Below are 16,030 nucleotides of genomic sequence, written 5' to 3' on the forward strand. Positions count from 1 at the left end.
TACACAGACATCTCAGCAAAGACGCATCTACATAGACGCATCTACACAGATACATCTACACAGACACGCTAATGTCCAGGATTCCAGGACTGCAATATGGACCAGAACACCAAGAAATAATAATAAGGATTGACGTTTTCGACAAAGAAGGGAGTCATATATATATATTGGATTTAAAAGAAATACAATTCGTAAATTTGAGAGTAAAGAAACACATCTTATTTTTAAGAGGTCAAGGAAATTCACATCTAAAGATCTCTTATATATTTAGACAACGATACATCATAAATATGGTCGCACGACCAAACCACTACCAAGAAAGAGCTGGACAGCTGAAATGGCATCCATACAATACAGTCAATGTACATAAGGCTATAGTAGTACATATACAAGTTTATACAAGAGTACTTTGTGACCAGCAAACCACGCAGTTACATGAGTGATACAAACAGAAGATATATGTGAATGTGATACATATGCACATCTAGTCCGTGTCACACAGTTAAAAGTATTTCAATAAATGTTGCATTAGCGAAGTCAGGTTACCAGTAATCCACCAACCAATGCTTTTGTTAAGATCTATTTATAAAACAATGAAATCATGTTGCTTACTGAAAACAATCACCCGATACAAATATGGCCTCGCGAAGTTGCTAGACATTCAAAAAAAAAAAGGATGGAAGTATTTCGGATTTAGAGGTACAAATGTTAATTATGTAAATACATGATTGAAAATGCTGATAGATATGTCCATTTCTTTAGTATCACAGTCTCTGTGACTACTATAAGAAAGTAGACTATAAGTTAAATTGAATTGCTCTTATTCACAATATGAAATATAAGGGCACAACGTCTCATCCAATAACGAATGTTTGTTCTTTTTCATGACATTGTGACAGATCAGATCCGCCGCCACCCAGAAGTATTTTGGCCCCCGACTTCTCGATACCTGTGGCCCCAGTCCGCACCCCTTCCCCCTCCTTACAAACACACCCTAACAAGCTTCCGATCAGGGCCGGCCTTAGGTATAGGAAAACTAGGCAGAATATATATATCTTATTCTATACTCTTAGATTTCTTGTATGTATGTATGTATGTATGTATGTACGTATGTATGTATGTATGTATGTATGTATGTATGTATGTATGTATTTATGCATTTATGTATGTATGTATGTATGTATGTATGTATGTATGTATGTATGTATGTATGTATGTATGTATATGTATGTTTGTATGCATGTATATAGGTATGTATATATGTCTGTATGTGTATATATTCTCAACTTATTGGCCGCATCTCAAAAAGTCCAGATCGACTGTTATATTGGTTTGAAAGTGTTTCATTAACGAACATTTTATTTTGGCTAGAAAGTTTCAAGAATGAAAATTTTCCAGATGACGTCAAAGGAAAAAAAAAATGTGCACCGATTAGGTCACTAGGCTTACAGCAGTACACTAAAACATTTCTTTACAATCATGAACAAGTTTTAATGAATCAATAGACCTAATTAAACATTTGCGCACCATCTTATTGTAGGTTCTATTAGCCTTGTCAACAAATTAACAGCTATACACGGCTCTACGCAATTAAAGTGTAAACAATTTATAGAGCACTTAAAACACAATATCCAATCATCATCGTCACATTTTTTTCTTCCAAAAAGGCTAAAATTATTTTGACTTGGTCAACTAATAGAAGTCATCTATAAATCTGCCTGGTCGTGCGGTTAGCGCGCTGGACTGTCGTTCAGATTTATCGATGGTCGAGGGTTCAAACCCTGCCCGCTCCCATCCCCCGTCGTCCTGTGGGAGGTTTGGACTAGGAAGTAATTATCGTCAATTCTGAAGGAACATCCGAAACATGTAAAACATTTTATAAACATTTCCAAATGACTAACTATTCCCAGTTTAGGTAGATTAGAATAATTAACACAGTCCTACTATGCAGGGTAATATTTTATAACTACTGGTTAATTACATGTATTAGAATGTACTCAAAGTCTACTGTCCCATACCAAAACAATGGCAATGGTCATAACACAGCTTCTCTACGCCTTTCTTGCTCACAAGTATCATCATCTCCAGCTCTCAGTCAACGAATTTAAGTACGCTGCCGCCTCTTTTAGTTTAATTATGAACCTCGGAAAATCGGAACTCATGTTCCAGAAGTCACCCAGCCCCATCTACTCAGCCCCTAAGATCACCGTGAACAGGCACCCCCTTAACATGGTAGATAACTTCATACATCTGGGAAACATAGTATCAAATGACGGATTGCTTTTAAGGGAGGTTGATAAGCGTCTGACCAGGGCAAGTAGTAAAAGAACATATACCAAAGGCAATCGTTGGCGTAACAGAGATGCCCCATGGAAACGCTTCTTTAGAATACTAACGCTCTTTTAAGTCTCTTAGGAAAAAATGCGGCTTTTTACTATGTTACTAATTGAATGTTTTACCCTAGAACTCAGAGATTTTGCGTCCCTTGATGTTTCGTGCTGAGACCATAATGAATATACTAAATGTCATATTAAATGTTTGAACGTAACCATTTGAAAAGTTACACTGCAAAGCCCAATAGTTTTACGCAAAAGTTGTAAAACGTCACGACGTGTGCTGTGTTTTTTCTAGACAGTTGGGGGACCTAAGAGACTTTATATTCTAATCGCCATGTACAGTTACATTTAGATCTAACAGAACACTAAATCAACTCTTTAGATAAGTATCTTTTACTCGATCGTTCATTTTCGTAGTTACAAAAATATTTCCAAAATGACTTCCTTATGAAATTATTCAACCGAGCGAGGCTCGGTCACCTGGTACTTTATGTAATGGGATTTGTAAATACTGTGCATTACAAGCCTCTAAACCACTATTGCAACATTAGTCTGTATCAGCGATGGATTTCATGTACTTGGCGCCATGCTGTTGGCTCCGATGGAGGTCACTGTTTCGTGTTCTTCTTTGTCCCAAGCACTATGATTATGCGGATGACCAAACCAGTATCCGTATCCACACAATGGCTGCCCTAGAATTAAAACAGGGGAACCGCTGCTGCCAGGACACGAGGGCGTGTCGTGTCTGTACTGGCACCAGTCTTGGGTGCTTCTTATCTCTTTCAAAGTCTGTTTGCGGCTCCAAGTACCGAAGCTGACTTTCTTGGGCCCCCCATGCGGGTGCCCAATCATGACCACGAACTTTTCAGTGTCGCAATTGTATTTTGAGTAGGTAGCTTTTTGAAGTCTCTCCAAGTTTTCTATAGCGTCCGAAAAATCTTTCACCAGTTCTTCGCTGTGGGTGACACACTCAATGGCACACCAGTCGAAGTTATCAGTCTCCTTGTCCGTTTCCAGGAGTTTATAGACCGAAAAAGCCTTGCTATCATCTTTCAGACCCTCCTGATCAAAAAACGGAAGCACTTCCGTTTTCTCTGCCTCGTTTTGAGAAGACACCACGTGATACACTGTCGTGACCGTGATGACGTAGTACACGTGGCCCTCGCCTTTTGTACATGTTTTATCTGGGCAACTCTTCCCATGCTTCCCTCGTTCCTTCCTGACTCTTTGAATAAGTCCGGTTCCGAAACGGATAGACTGTGGGTCTATATTTGTCTGTAACCGTACTGTAAGTTTGGCCATCTCTCGTATCTGTGAAATTAGATCTTCATCAGTGCTATATTTCTTTGGAAGGTTTTTGCTGGACGCTTCGACGCTGTAAAACTTTTCATGTCTATTCTTCTTGCAACCTTGGTCAGCATTTGCCATAGACTCTTTTTTGAGCCATAGAAATTCTTCGCTTTGACCTAAAGAATATATATATATATATATATATATATATATATATATATATATATATATATATATATATATATATATATATATATATATATATATATATATATATATATATATATATATATATATATATATATATATATATATATATATATAAGTGTAAGAAAAAAAAAGTCGACAAACTTTAAAAAAGAAAAATAAGGAACTAAACAATAAAATAATTATGAGAAATCCCATCCCTTTTCGGGATTTTTTAGGACACCCCTGAGTCCACCCAACTCTAATGGCTACCTGACTTTAGTTGTGGAAAGCAAAAGCGGTTGGTCATTGTGCTGGCCACATGACACTCTGCTCATCGTTAACCCTTAGCCAAAGAAACAGATGACCGTTAAAATCAACTGCCCTATAGGTCGCACGGTCTGAAAGGGGAACTTTACTTTTGTCATAGTTTTGTGCGATCCGTAAGAGTGAACTGTCAACTGATACGTTGTTGTTTTTTTTTTGTCTGGCACAGACTTTTTCTATTTTATTATTTCTAAAACAAAAAGTTGCGCACAATTATACCAAGATACTAACAGTGCACAAATTCTCTGACCATGAGATATTGAGTTACGAAAACTGAATTTCTATAATACTTTTTTAAACTCTTATTTGAAAATTGTTTAAAATGATTATCAGATTGAGATTCAAGTATGCTGAATCAAACATGGTTTAACAAAATCTTCCATCACAATTTGTTTGATTACTTTTAGCAATATCGTACGCTTCAATTTAACCTGAGAAGTAACACATTTTTGTTAGATTCCGCTAGCATAATAGTTCCCTATATAGATATTGTGCTGTTTTGTTTTCTTTTGACATAGGTCAATTATCTCTTGTTATTATGTTCAGAAGTAAACTGTCTGTATTTATATATTATAGTCCTCATAGACGGCCATGGTTGCATTGTAAATAATACACAACGGTTGGTATTTAAGATTTATGAAAAATTACTTCCTTGTCCATTCAGGCTTAAAAACCCAATATTCTGAATCAACTCTACGATATTCACTCAACATTTTAGTTTAAATGCTCTACAAACATGCGCAGTGAAATAAAGAAACATTAAACACCAACTAGAAAGCCAATTTGTTACAAAATCATTTAATGTTCCTCGAAACTTTGTTCCCTTCACTCGTGTGCATCCCATATTCAGACTACACAACCAGAAGTGAACTTATTTATAAGCTAAAATTCGTAATAATTTTTTTTTTTTTTAATGTTTCAACTAATAATAAAAACTTGAATTCTACATTATGGGTGAAATTGTTTTATAGACTATTATTTACAAAACATGGGGAGGACCGGATTTAACCATTCGGTGGGCCGGTTTTGGCCCGCAGGTCGTAGTTTGCCCATCACTCGTCTAGACAATCTTTATCCTGGACACACGTCAGCGGGTATTACCGCGTCTTTATTATTGAGTTCAATAAATTATTTGGCGTTCAAGAACAGTTTGTCCTGATCTATAAGCCTATTACCTCACTAGAATCTACGATACTTTATACCAGTGGTTCCCAAAGTGGGGTTAACGTACTCCCAGGTGTACGGGAAGACAGTTGAGGGCGTACACGCCTTGCACCTCATTAACTATGCTAATTTAGTTTAAATAACATTTTAATATTTTCTATTAGTAAATTAAAGTGGGGGGGGGGAGGTTGCGAGGGTTATAATAAAAGGCGTACACATAGGGCAAAACTTTGGGAAACTCTGTTCTATATTATATATCTAGATCCAGTATTGTAGCCTAGACTACTGTCTTTTAAAAAGCCTTTTGTGGATTTGTATCATCAAACTAGAATTTTGTATTCTTATTTATACATGCGCTTAACCAAACAACAAAATTCAGGGTTGGGCTGAGTTGATGGCGTACAAAATATTCCTTTTTTTTTTATTCTGACAGAATGGAGTAATCTCTATTTTTAAAAAGTTATAGGCTTTATAAAGGAGAATTTTGTATTTTTTTTTAAACGTTACTTGTTTTTTTTTTAACGGACGAAAAATATGCAAGGTAATAAGAGGAATTGTAAACAAAGTCTACCTTCAAAGTAAAAGAGCACTAAACAAAGAGCATGTTACACTGTAGTCATATTTAAAAATAAAATATTTAAAATAAGGACACTTACAGTTTTTGTAAAAGTTAAGAGACGACATCTCTTCTAACAGGCACGAAACAAATTATTTATCAGTTGGTTACGTTACGCAGTGTGCTTGAAAAAAAATTTTTTTTTCTTGAGTTGCTTTTTTTTTTTTTTTCAGTTGTTCTCTTCTTTTCTGTCACAGTATGTGTGATACATGAACAAAAGGTCCCAGACATAATCAATATTGCTTTATCGTTGTCAAAATCGTTACCAAAATCGATAAACAAACCAGTGTGAAAAGGGTATTATAAAAGGCAGGTATAAATTAAAATTGCCAAGAGAAGTAACCCAGTCTGAAAGTCTGGCTTGGATTACCGTAAGGAACACATTACACACACAAATAAGCACACAAGAGAATCAATGGGCTAGTGCTATTTTTAGATTTCTAGGTAACTAGAAAAAAAATTCTGAGAAAGAAAAGATTTTACCTGCAATCATGTATTCTGTTTCTTTTAGATCTATTTTGAAAAATAAAGTTTCATACCAAACATAATGACCCCACCACACACACATACACCATTTCATATAGTGTAAAATCGGAAATCTGGTTGTAGTATTCAACTTTATATATAATTTCCTGTAAATTTTAAATATTAATTTTTTTTTTGTCTACTATAGCAAAAAAATGTTTTTTCTAAATCTGTAAATTCCCCCTTTTTAGAGGCCTCCGAAAGGGGAAAAGACGCTATTAGTTTTGTGTGGAATGTCTATCCGTCGGTCCGTCCGTCCCGTTTAGATCTGTTCTGATATTCTTCTTTGTATTGCAGCTTTTAGGATGAAGACAAAAACAAGTTGAACTGACCATTGTCATTGCTCGAAAAGCGAGACGTAATGAAGAAACTTAAGAATCAAGATATGTAATGTAAAGCCGTGTTCTGCAATAACTCCCAAAATCCAAACATGTGGGGGGGTTTTCTCATTGTGTCTGTCGACTGCAAATTCTCGGCAGCAGCTACTCAATATCCGGTATCAGGTTTTTCTGCCAGCAGTCTCTCCTTCCTCAAGATGAATTTCTGACGTGTTCCTCAGGATGGTCAAGTTGGTTTTTGAATATGTCATTAAGGATGTGCTGTTGAGCGGCCACTATGTAAAGTTGAAAAGACTGCCACACCGTGGAAACAGTGGAAACTGGTTCAAGAACAGATGACTAATTAATGACAATTAAAAGGCAAATCAGAAACAAGAGGGGAGGCATTTACTACACATGTCTGCAGTTTGTTTGGTTTCACTTGCAGTCGTTAGTTTAAGATCACCCAAACAGTGATAGCTCTCAAAGTTGAGACTTCAATCTCGAATGGATTCGTATTTTTCAGTTGATTGTGTCTCACACAAAAGAGGTAAATTTAGCACCAACGCTATCACTAGGGACAGTTACGGAAAAAGAATGCTAGCCATCAGGGGCAGCCTTGGCCGAGTATTTTGTCCATGTCTAGACTGTACAATGACGTTAGACACATGCAGTGCGTCTCTCTGAACCACAGGTACTAAACCAATGAAGTCGAATACAATCGCAATCAACAAAACGAACACTCAAAGACATCTGCTCAGTGCCTGAGATATCTACAATTTCTTCACTAAAATACCCAGCAAATGCAGTTAATTCATGATGTATTTTTTTGGTTTCTTGCTGCTGCCAGTGCTCCGTTGATCCAAATCAACGTTTTGACTCGGGCGATGGCATGTGAAGAACTTTCTTGTATCTCTTCTTTTGTAAACTGGTGGACGTGTTTCACCTGCTGTTTTATCGAGAGATGACACCGACCGCAAGGCGTTAATACATTTACACTCTTTACTTTTGTTTAAAGAAACTAGAACATTTATCACATCGAAAGATAATTGGCAAGGATTTCTCCTCCAAGGCAAAAAAAAAATTAAATATTATAGGCTTTAACTAAATGTAATAAAAAATAGAAATTGTGGCATTTTACGATTTTTTTCCTTTTGCAACTTCTTGTGTGACTAAAGAGGCCAATACTTCGTACTTTCACCCTTCTTTCTACAACTATTGTGTATGGCATCTACAATCCAGGACCTTTCCTTTAATGCTCGCTCTTCATGTGGATCTATCCAGTGCCACATTTTCCCCAGCTGTTAGTGTCGATTTTGAAGAGCTTTATGTCGCGTTTGCATACATCAGTATACCTTAGCAGTGGACGACCAGCGGATCTCCTGCCTTCTGTTAAATCAACATACAGAATGTCTTGTGAAAGCCGACCTAGTGACATTCATAATAACTATAGCTATGTGCAAATGAAAACAAATCGTCACGACTAACATGCTATAGATAGAATATTTGACACCTTTTATAGTGCAAAGAGCATTGCAGACAGTTGAAAACAAATTATATGAAGGGATACAACCACCATCAGATATTGTTGTCTTTACAGACTCCCAATCTACTCTGCAAACACTTAACAGCAGCGCCTCAAAAAGCCCAAGAGAGTTGACAACATAAATAGTGATAATACACCAGATGATGACAAAATTAAACATCAACATCACATTACAGTGGATCCCTGGACACATTGACGTCATGGGAAATGAAAGGGCAGATAAGCTTTCAAAGGCAGGATCATCTATGGAACAACCAGATAAACCTGTTAACTACCTCACCCTAAGGTCAATGTTAGTCAACATTCACAAAGAGGAGTGGCTCAACCAAACGAACTATATACTTCAGTGGAAGCACCACTTGTTAAGTTACTACACTTTATAATATTCCAATGACAGGCCTTTAGATTTAGACTTAGAAGACGATGCGCAAAATTTTCTTGAACATTAATTTAGTAAACTTTTGAATAAATAATGCATGGGCGTGCGAAGGTGGGTACATGGTGGTGCACTTGTACCCCCATGGATCCGACTAAATCTACATCTACGTAATAAAAACAAAAAAAAAACAGATCTGGAAGATGTATTTCATTATAAAATATAAAAAAATTGGCTAAAATGTGGCTACTTAGAATTCAGAGGTGTGCACGTACATGGTTGGCCATCTGTTCCTGATACGCCTAGGCTAGTCTATACCTCTACATTAACAGTGGAAACACTACTTGTTCAGTTGCTACTTAGAAGTTAATTGATTTGATGGTGCGAAAAAATGGCTAGACTTTGGCTACTCAGAATCCAGGAGGGTGCAAGTGCAACCCCTTGCACCCCCCTGCGGGCACCCATGAGGCCATGTTCACATCTAACTTCACATTCACTTTCACCTATCCTTTGGTCTGCTGGACCGCTGGGGCACCACACAAGATCTGTTAACCTTTTTTTCTCCATTATTTTCTGTCATGTGTCTTTGATAGAATTTCATTCTGAAAATATTGAAACCTGCCTTTTTACCTGCCTGGGTGGACCACTTCGAGGGCCGATTTTCAGTTTGTGTTTCCACACAAACTGTCTTTGTAACCTTGTATAAAAGTATTTTTCTTTTATTAAAGACTGGTTATATTTCAAAATAATTACACTACGTAGAAGAAGAAAAAACGTTGACGCGTGCGCGCGAGAGAGAGAGGCTTGGTTTACTGAGAATGCGCCATACTTAAACAGCCATTTTGTTTGCTGCGTTTGCTCTAGCAGGTAGGAATCTTTAAAAGCTACGATTAAAAATAGAATTTTAGTTTACTTGTCTGATTCTTGGTCGCAGCGTCAAACGAACACAATCCTTAGCTACAATTGTGTTTAACTCCTGTGTAACATTACACACATCCGCAGGCGTGTATGCTTGAGGGGGGGGGGGGTTTCAACCATCACACTACACACCAGTTATGTTGACTTGTTATCTTAACTGAAGTAATGTGTTACGTAATAATGTAAAATGGCCACTGTGTATCAGCCACAATGTGTTCCACTCTTAAAATGTACCTCCAATGTTATCACTCTTCTCTTGTGTACCCGAGAAAAAAAAATGTTTGGGAATACAAATGTACAAGCATGGTTTAGATATATATATATATATATATATATATATATAAGAGAAACATATAATATTTCTATAATGTATTATAAATATCAAGGATATTACCCGTGGCCTGCGGGTCATAATCACTGATATAGTCACTGATATAGTCACTGATATAGTCACTGATATATTCACTGATATAGTCACTGATATAGTCACTGATATAGTGTATTAGAAACAATTTAACAAAATAATAATGTTAAAAGCAAGGCGAGCGCGTGAATATAAAAATATTATGAATGAAACTAAAAAATAGCTAATCAACCTAATTAAGACTTGTGTAAGTATTCTGTTCGGCCTTGTCTAATGAAAGAATCGCGCTATGGATTTAATATAAAGTACGTCTAGACGTCTAAATTAGCAGATGTAAGGAACGAAATTATGTAATAATGCTTTTGAAACACAAATTTGAAGGTTAATTTTATTAAATAATGAAATCAATAGACTATATTTTGTAATTTCATGTGTCAAAGTAAAAAAAAAAACTACCTTTGCATAGTGTATTTTTTTTAATTAGATCTAGATCCTTTCGGTCTTGTCTGGTGTAAGCATTGCTATATGACCGTTAAGATGTCCACGTATGGTTCGAGATGACCGCATCCCTTTTATGAACCATGTGTCCCGGGAAAGGATTTTATCCCGTGGCCAGGATAAGGAATTGGCTCTTAATCAACCCCTCTGTCTGGAGTCCCCCCTGCGACTAAATAATTATTTAATCACATCCATCTGGTCGTAGGACATGGTCCCTTGAGCCAACGACTTAGGTTCCTCCGTCCCATGCAAGGCCGGATGCCGAGCCCACGTGGGGCCCTCCATATGCCTATAGTGTGCCACCACACCCGTGGGAGGACAATCACCACCCGTATGGCCTCCGTTGGGGAACGAAGCGCTGTATTTCGGACTGGTTAGCAAACCTTTCTCACAACCCCACCACGTGCAAGTACACTCGCTAGAGCATACCGTGGTAGCTCACTGGGAGCCCTGTTTGCTCACATTCTTAGCCTTTCCGCTTTCCCGGGCGGACGTTTCCACGGAGGTGCCACGCTGAGGCGACGAGAGTATTTCCTCCCTTGCTATATGACCTAGATCCATAAAATGTAATACTTTCATAGAGTTGGGTAACTTGTTTTGAGGGTTTTAAGTTTGTTTTAGGGCTTCTTTACATACGTGACTGTTCCATTTAGTACCCAAGGAACATCTATGTCAAGTTTTATCAAAATTGGTCAAATGGTTTTGATTTCTATTCCGGACATACATACATACGTACATACATACATACATACATACATAAATACATACATACATACATACATACATACATACATACATACATACATACATACGTACGTACGTACATACATACATACATACATACATACATACGCCTTACTTTCTGCTTTATATTATAAGAAGATTTAAATATATCTATAATATGAAGCAGAAAGTAAGGCGTATGTATGTGTGTATAGATGTATGTACCTCATAGAAATCAAAACCGGTTGACCAAATCTTGATACGTTGTATAAAATACAGTATTGCTTCCATCCAGCCTGCGGTGATAATTTTTAATGTGATAATTGGCTCGCGAAGAGCAATACCACTCTTTACACTAAATGCAGAAAGATATACATTATGTATTCTAATTATATGGTGACGATACGATTTATTAATAGCAATGAACTAATACTTTTCTTCGTCATTTTACGGCAGTGGTTCCGAAACCTTTTTTTTTTGTCTCGTAGACCCCTTTGGAAGTCTGGGGGTCTATATAGACCACTTTGGGAAACATTGTTGTACGGTAATCTGCATGTTTCTGATGCAAAAGTTCTACTCAAACGTCCATTACCCTTACTAAATAAAAACGCCCATACAAGCAAGACCTTAACGTCACCCATAAAATAGGTACAGTGACAAAAAGAAAAATACCCCTTTCAGACCTTTCAAACCCTAGGTCAGACGATATAAAATCTATTTCTATGGCCAAGGTTAACGAGGGTGTCATTTGGCCAGCACAAACGACCAACCACCTTTATTTTCCCAGCTAATGTCAAGGTACCCATTAGATTTTGGGTTAAACTTAAGGGCGTCCCAAAATCTCGAAATTAAAAAATCTCAGCCTTCACCTAGAAGTGAACCCGAGACATCGATTAGGAAACCAAGCGCTTCACCACTAAGCCCTCTTTACATATGATTACTTTCAGACTAAATATTTGTCTCAGTTTTTACAAAGTGATGGCCTATCTATAGACCCATGAACTTGTTATACAAATGTATAACACTTTTGCTCAAAATAATGTTAGAAAGCTTTACTGAGATATATATATATATATGTCTATAATTTATAATATAGGTCGAAAATAAGTCGGTGTATATTGACAGTTTTGAATCAGTCAATCAATCTAGGAAATTATCTACTGCTAATACAATATTTTTTTTTTAAATATTGCGGGTAATGATGAAAACTGGAGGGGTGACACCATGAGTAAATCGCACCAAGTGAAACGACCCTAGTGACGCCACTGATAAAGAGGATTGTTGAAGGTTTACATTTGCACTGAATTAACGTCTAAAAAAATAAATTTTATAACCATAGCCTGTATATCTCGTTACAGACATTTCAACAATTAAGATCCTGGATCTGTAGTTAACTCAAAATCCTGTAACCGTGGAGAGAGAATAAATAGCCGAATGAGATGTCACTGAAGGCAGACCTTTACAAAAATTGTAAGTAGTTCGTGGAAACAAGCACTTGACCAGTGGTGCCCAAACTGTTTCAACCGCGGGTTATTGATTCGAAACGCGCAACGAGGAACCCAAAAATTCGTTGAGCATATTCCAATTAAAAATGGATAGGAGCCTCCGACGTTTGCGGTAAATTGGCCATCAATCCATTTAACAACACACGGCGCCACAATTGCGCTTTCAGAGCCTTTTTTTTTTTTGCGTTTTAAACTTTAGGTGAATATCCTGTTATCAACTCATTAAAATAAAGACGCATTCATAATAAAAGTAGTAAGTCAATTCAATTGTAAGATGATTTTAATTTGAAAATAAATAACGGTCACTGTATGGCAAATTAGAATTTTTTTGTTTCCCGAAGATATAAATAAACTGTCAAATTTCTCGGAATATCATTTAACACTCATTTCGAAATCACCATTTATCTAGTTAGCCCAGTTTCCACTCAAGTGTCCAACTTTGTACAAAAATGCTATTGTCAAAAGTCTATGTGCGAGAGCTTAAACAAAAAAGAGTGGTGTGTGTTCTGGCCAAAAAAGCAGCACAAAGTGTTTCAGATACTTCAATATTGAAGCGGATAAATAGTCAGAGGGCGTATGTAGTATTTTGGACTATTTTTTTTTGTGTGTAAAAAAAGAGATGAGAGAAAAGAAATACTGGAATTCCATTTTGAATAACAAAACGATGAGTCTGCAAGAGGGGCTTAAAAACGTAACATACAAATGGAATTGACGGTATAAAAGTATATTTGGGAGCAGCGTACAAATTTGAGAGCAGCGTAAAAATTGTGGCCGTTTTATTGGAAGTGTAGAGAGGGAAGATTAAGGAAAAATAAACAATTTATTTATTTATTTGATTCGGGACTTTAGTAATTGCTATGTAGCCACGGGAAATACTGCAATCCTCATTGATCATCGGAAACGAAGACAAGCCTTATTATGTTCTAACATTATATATATATATATATATAATGTAATGTGTGTATGGGTTTTACTATTGTCTTTAAAAAAATCTTAACAATTATAGAGAGGAATCACTGAATTTTTTTTTTTTTGCTCTTGCGAAAACGATTTATTTAATTTATAGTAAAAAGAGAAAGCTATAACTTTAGGGGTGTCGGAGTCATGTCACTATCCGTGTCTTAGGTAGGAATCTGTCCTTTCATAGTTTGCATGCTTTGATATATTTCGAATTCAAGGATAGGGCTTTTTGTCACATGAAAACTTGCAAAGGGAAGTGATCGTCTCACGAGACGTAAAATGCCACGGAGGTATTTTGGAAGGTCTTTCAGGTCCATTGAAGATTATTACGTAATTGCTCTTACCTCGCAAAGGATTTCGGGAAATTGCGAAGGGCAAGGTTGGAATCCGTGAACATCTTGACAACATGTCCCAAGCACATTATATCACGACCAGGCTGTCATCCATAGTTCGCAATACGCTTTCATTGAAATATTCAGACTCGTCAAAACTTTAGGGCGGAGGTGAGCGGAAGGGGTGTTTACTATATATACTATTGTGTGGTAAAGTGAAAGAAAAAAAAGTTTGATTATAAACATCCTTACGTTTTATACATTATTACATTATTACATTATTACATTGAAAGACCGCATCACAAACCAAGAGATTAGAGACAGGGTTACTGCAGCATTGGACCCCATGATGACCTGCTAACTACCTTTAAAAAAAACTCAAGCTAAAACATTATGGTCATATTACAATGTCTTCGGGCTCGCAAAGACCTTCATTCAGGGAACATTACCAGGAAAAAGAAGAAGAAGCAGACAGAGAAAGCGATGGGAAGACAACATAAAAGAATGGACGGGCCTGCCATTGAAAGAGGTTCTAACTAAGGCAAAAGACAGAGAGGAATGGAGAAAATCTTGCACGGTCCAACAGACTAAGGGTTTGGTAAAAAAAAAATTGAATCTCTCTCGCCTAAACGGCTGCGTAAAAACGGTACGTACCCAAATATACATATGTATGTATTGATTGATTGATTGATTGCAACTCGAGTGCAAGGCCCTCAGCCCCCTTGATTGACATAAGTGGTCATTGTCAACCCACGATGGACGAACTATAGATTGATTTATTTAAAAACAAAATTGATCGTTGGACATTTAATAATAAAATTTTGTCCCATTTATTCTTACAATTGTATTGACTACTACATTCTTCACAATGTTATACCAGGTGTAACGGAAGAGGAGGTGCGACCAGCTCATGTTACCTGGCAAGAGGCATATAAAGAGTGTGATCGAAAGTCAAACTTCAAAACAAATTTACGCCAATCCAATGCATCCCAAGAAGATGTGCAGTATACATCCCAACGGTCCAATCAAGCTAACACAAAATGAGCTTAAAAAACAAGAGGCAGCGCTACGATATTGTAAATGTTTATTAATGTTTCAAAGTCTATTTTGAAATTGTTTTAAAATAAAGATTTCTAAATTGAAATTATTGTGGTGTATTTATGATTCTTCTTGAGTGTTGTGAACTGATCTGTTCTGGTGTGTGAAAATGTCGCCGTGTCCAGGTCGGCTTGTAAGTGTATACTACAGTGTTGTCACTACCTGGGTGCAGAAAATACGGTTCGCACTGGGTGACACCCACCAGAGGGTGACACCCAAAAGGGAAAAAAGGAACTTTTCCAAAATGCAACTCATAAAAATAGAAAATACTACCTCGAATGTCTCTCACAGTTTAGTACCAACATGTCCCAAACCTTCTTAACTTAATTCTATTTGACTTGTAATCTTCCTATGATAATAAAAAATAATGCGCACTAGACGCCAAGACAAAGAGTTTCTGAAGCTCAAAAAGGTAGAAAAACGCTTGGGGTCTAGAGCTTCGTCCCGGACAACTCTGAGTGAGCTTAAGGCGCTGCCCCAAAAAAATCTTATCTGACCGGTTGAGTGGCGAAAGTTACATTTTTTATTGTAAAATGTTGCGAAACACATACACGTTAGCCCCTCGCGCGCCATTCGACGCATAGGGCTGCGAGTTCTCTAGACAGAAAGTAGTCGAAGGCGGCTTTCAGCTCTTCTAAAACAAAAAGTGTGACGTCATTCAGACGTGGAATGACGTGTTTTTCGTTTCTATTTTCGACTTCCACGTCACGAAGCGTAGGTTGCCGTTGGGACAATGATTGTATGGAGATAAGTTAGATTTTTAATCTCCTGGTTTATTGATTTGCTTGTTCAGATAGTTCGTACTTTCTGAAAGATGGCTCCTGCTTTCCAAACCGACATGCAACACCATGATATGCATCTCCATCGAGATAACACTGCCTAAATAGGTGAACTTTTCTATTTGTTCCAGATCTACATGACCAATGATGATCGTGTACAGGGTAACCTG

At 37.0% G+C, this 16,030-nt stretch overlaps 1 protein-coding gene and 1 long non-coding RNA gene across 14 annotated transcripts in view; one reads left to right on the forward strand and one right to left on the reverse strand.

The window, feature by feature from the left end:
• Positions 1–15,127, forward strand: part of LOC106052846 (uncharacterized) — a 46,867-nt gene extending 31,740 nt beyond the window's left edge. For 11 of the 13 annotated variants that reach the window (XR_008774037.1, XR_008774031.1, XR_008774030.1 and 8 more), the window contains 2 exons: positions 12,545–12,656; positions 14,864–15,127. This is a non-coding gene — a long non-coding RNA (uncharacterized LOC106052846). Of the gene's footprint in view, positions 1–9,408; positions 9,551–10,189; positions 10,213–12,544; positions 12,657–14,863 lie in introns of those variants that run through there. The other 2 variants (XR_008774028.1, XR_008774032.1) reach the window with 2 other exon arrangements.
• LOC129922046 (uncharacterized) lies at positions 64–6,055 on the reverse strand. The gene is made up of 2 exons (XM_056006143.1): positions 5,960–6,055; positions 64–3,802 (listed from the first exon to the last, which is right to left on the reverse strand). Exons 1-2 carry the CDS (start codon positions 5,985–5,987, stop codon positions 2,907–2,909), a joined length of 924 nt encoding a protein of 307 aa, XP_055862118.1. The 5' UTR covers positions 5,988–6,055; the 3' UTR covers positions 64–2,906.
• Positions 15,128–16,030: the final 903 nt, after the last annotated feature.

The sequence above is a fragment of the Biomphalaria glabrata genome, chromosome 12 (assembly GCF_947242115.1).
Source record: "Biomphalaria glabrata chromosome 12, xgBioGlab47.1, whole genome shotgun sequence".
In the NCBI taxonomy this organism is placed as follows: Eukaryota; Metazoa; Mollusca; class Gastropoda; family Planorbidae; genus Biomphalaria; species Biomphalaria glabrata.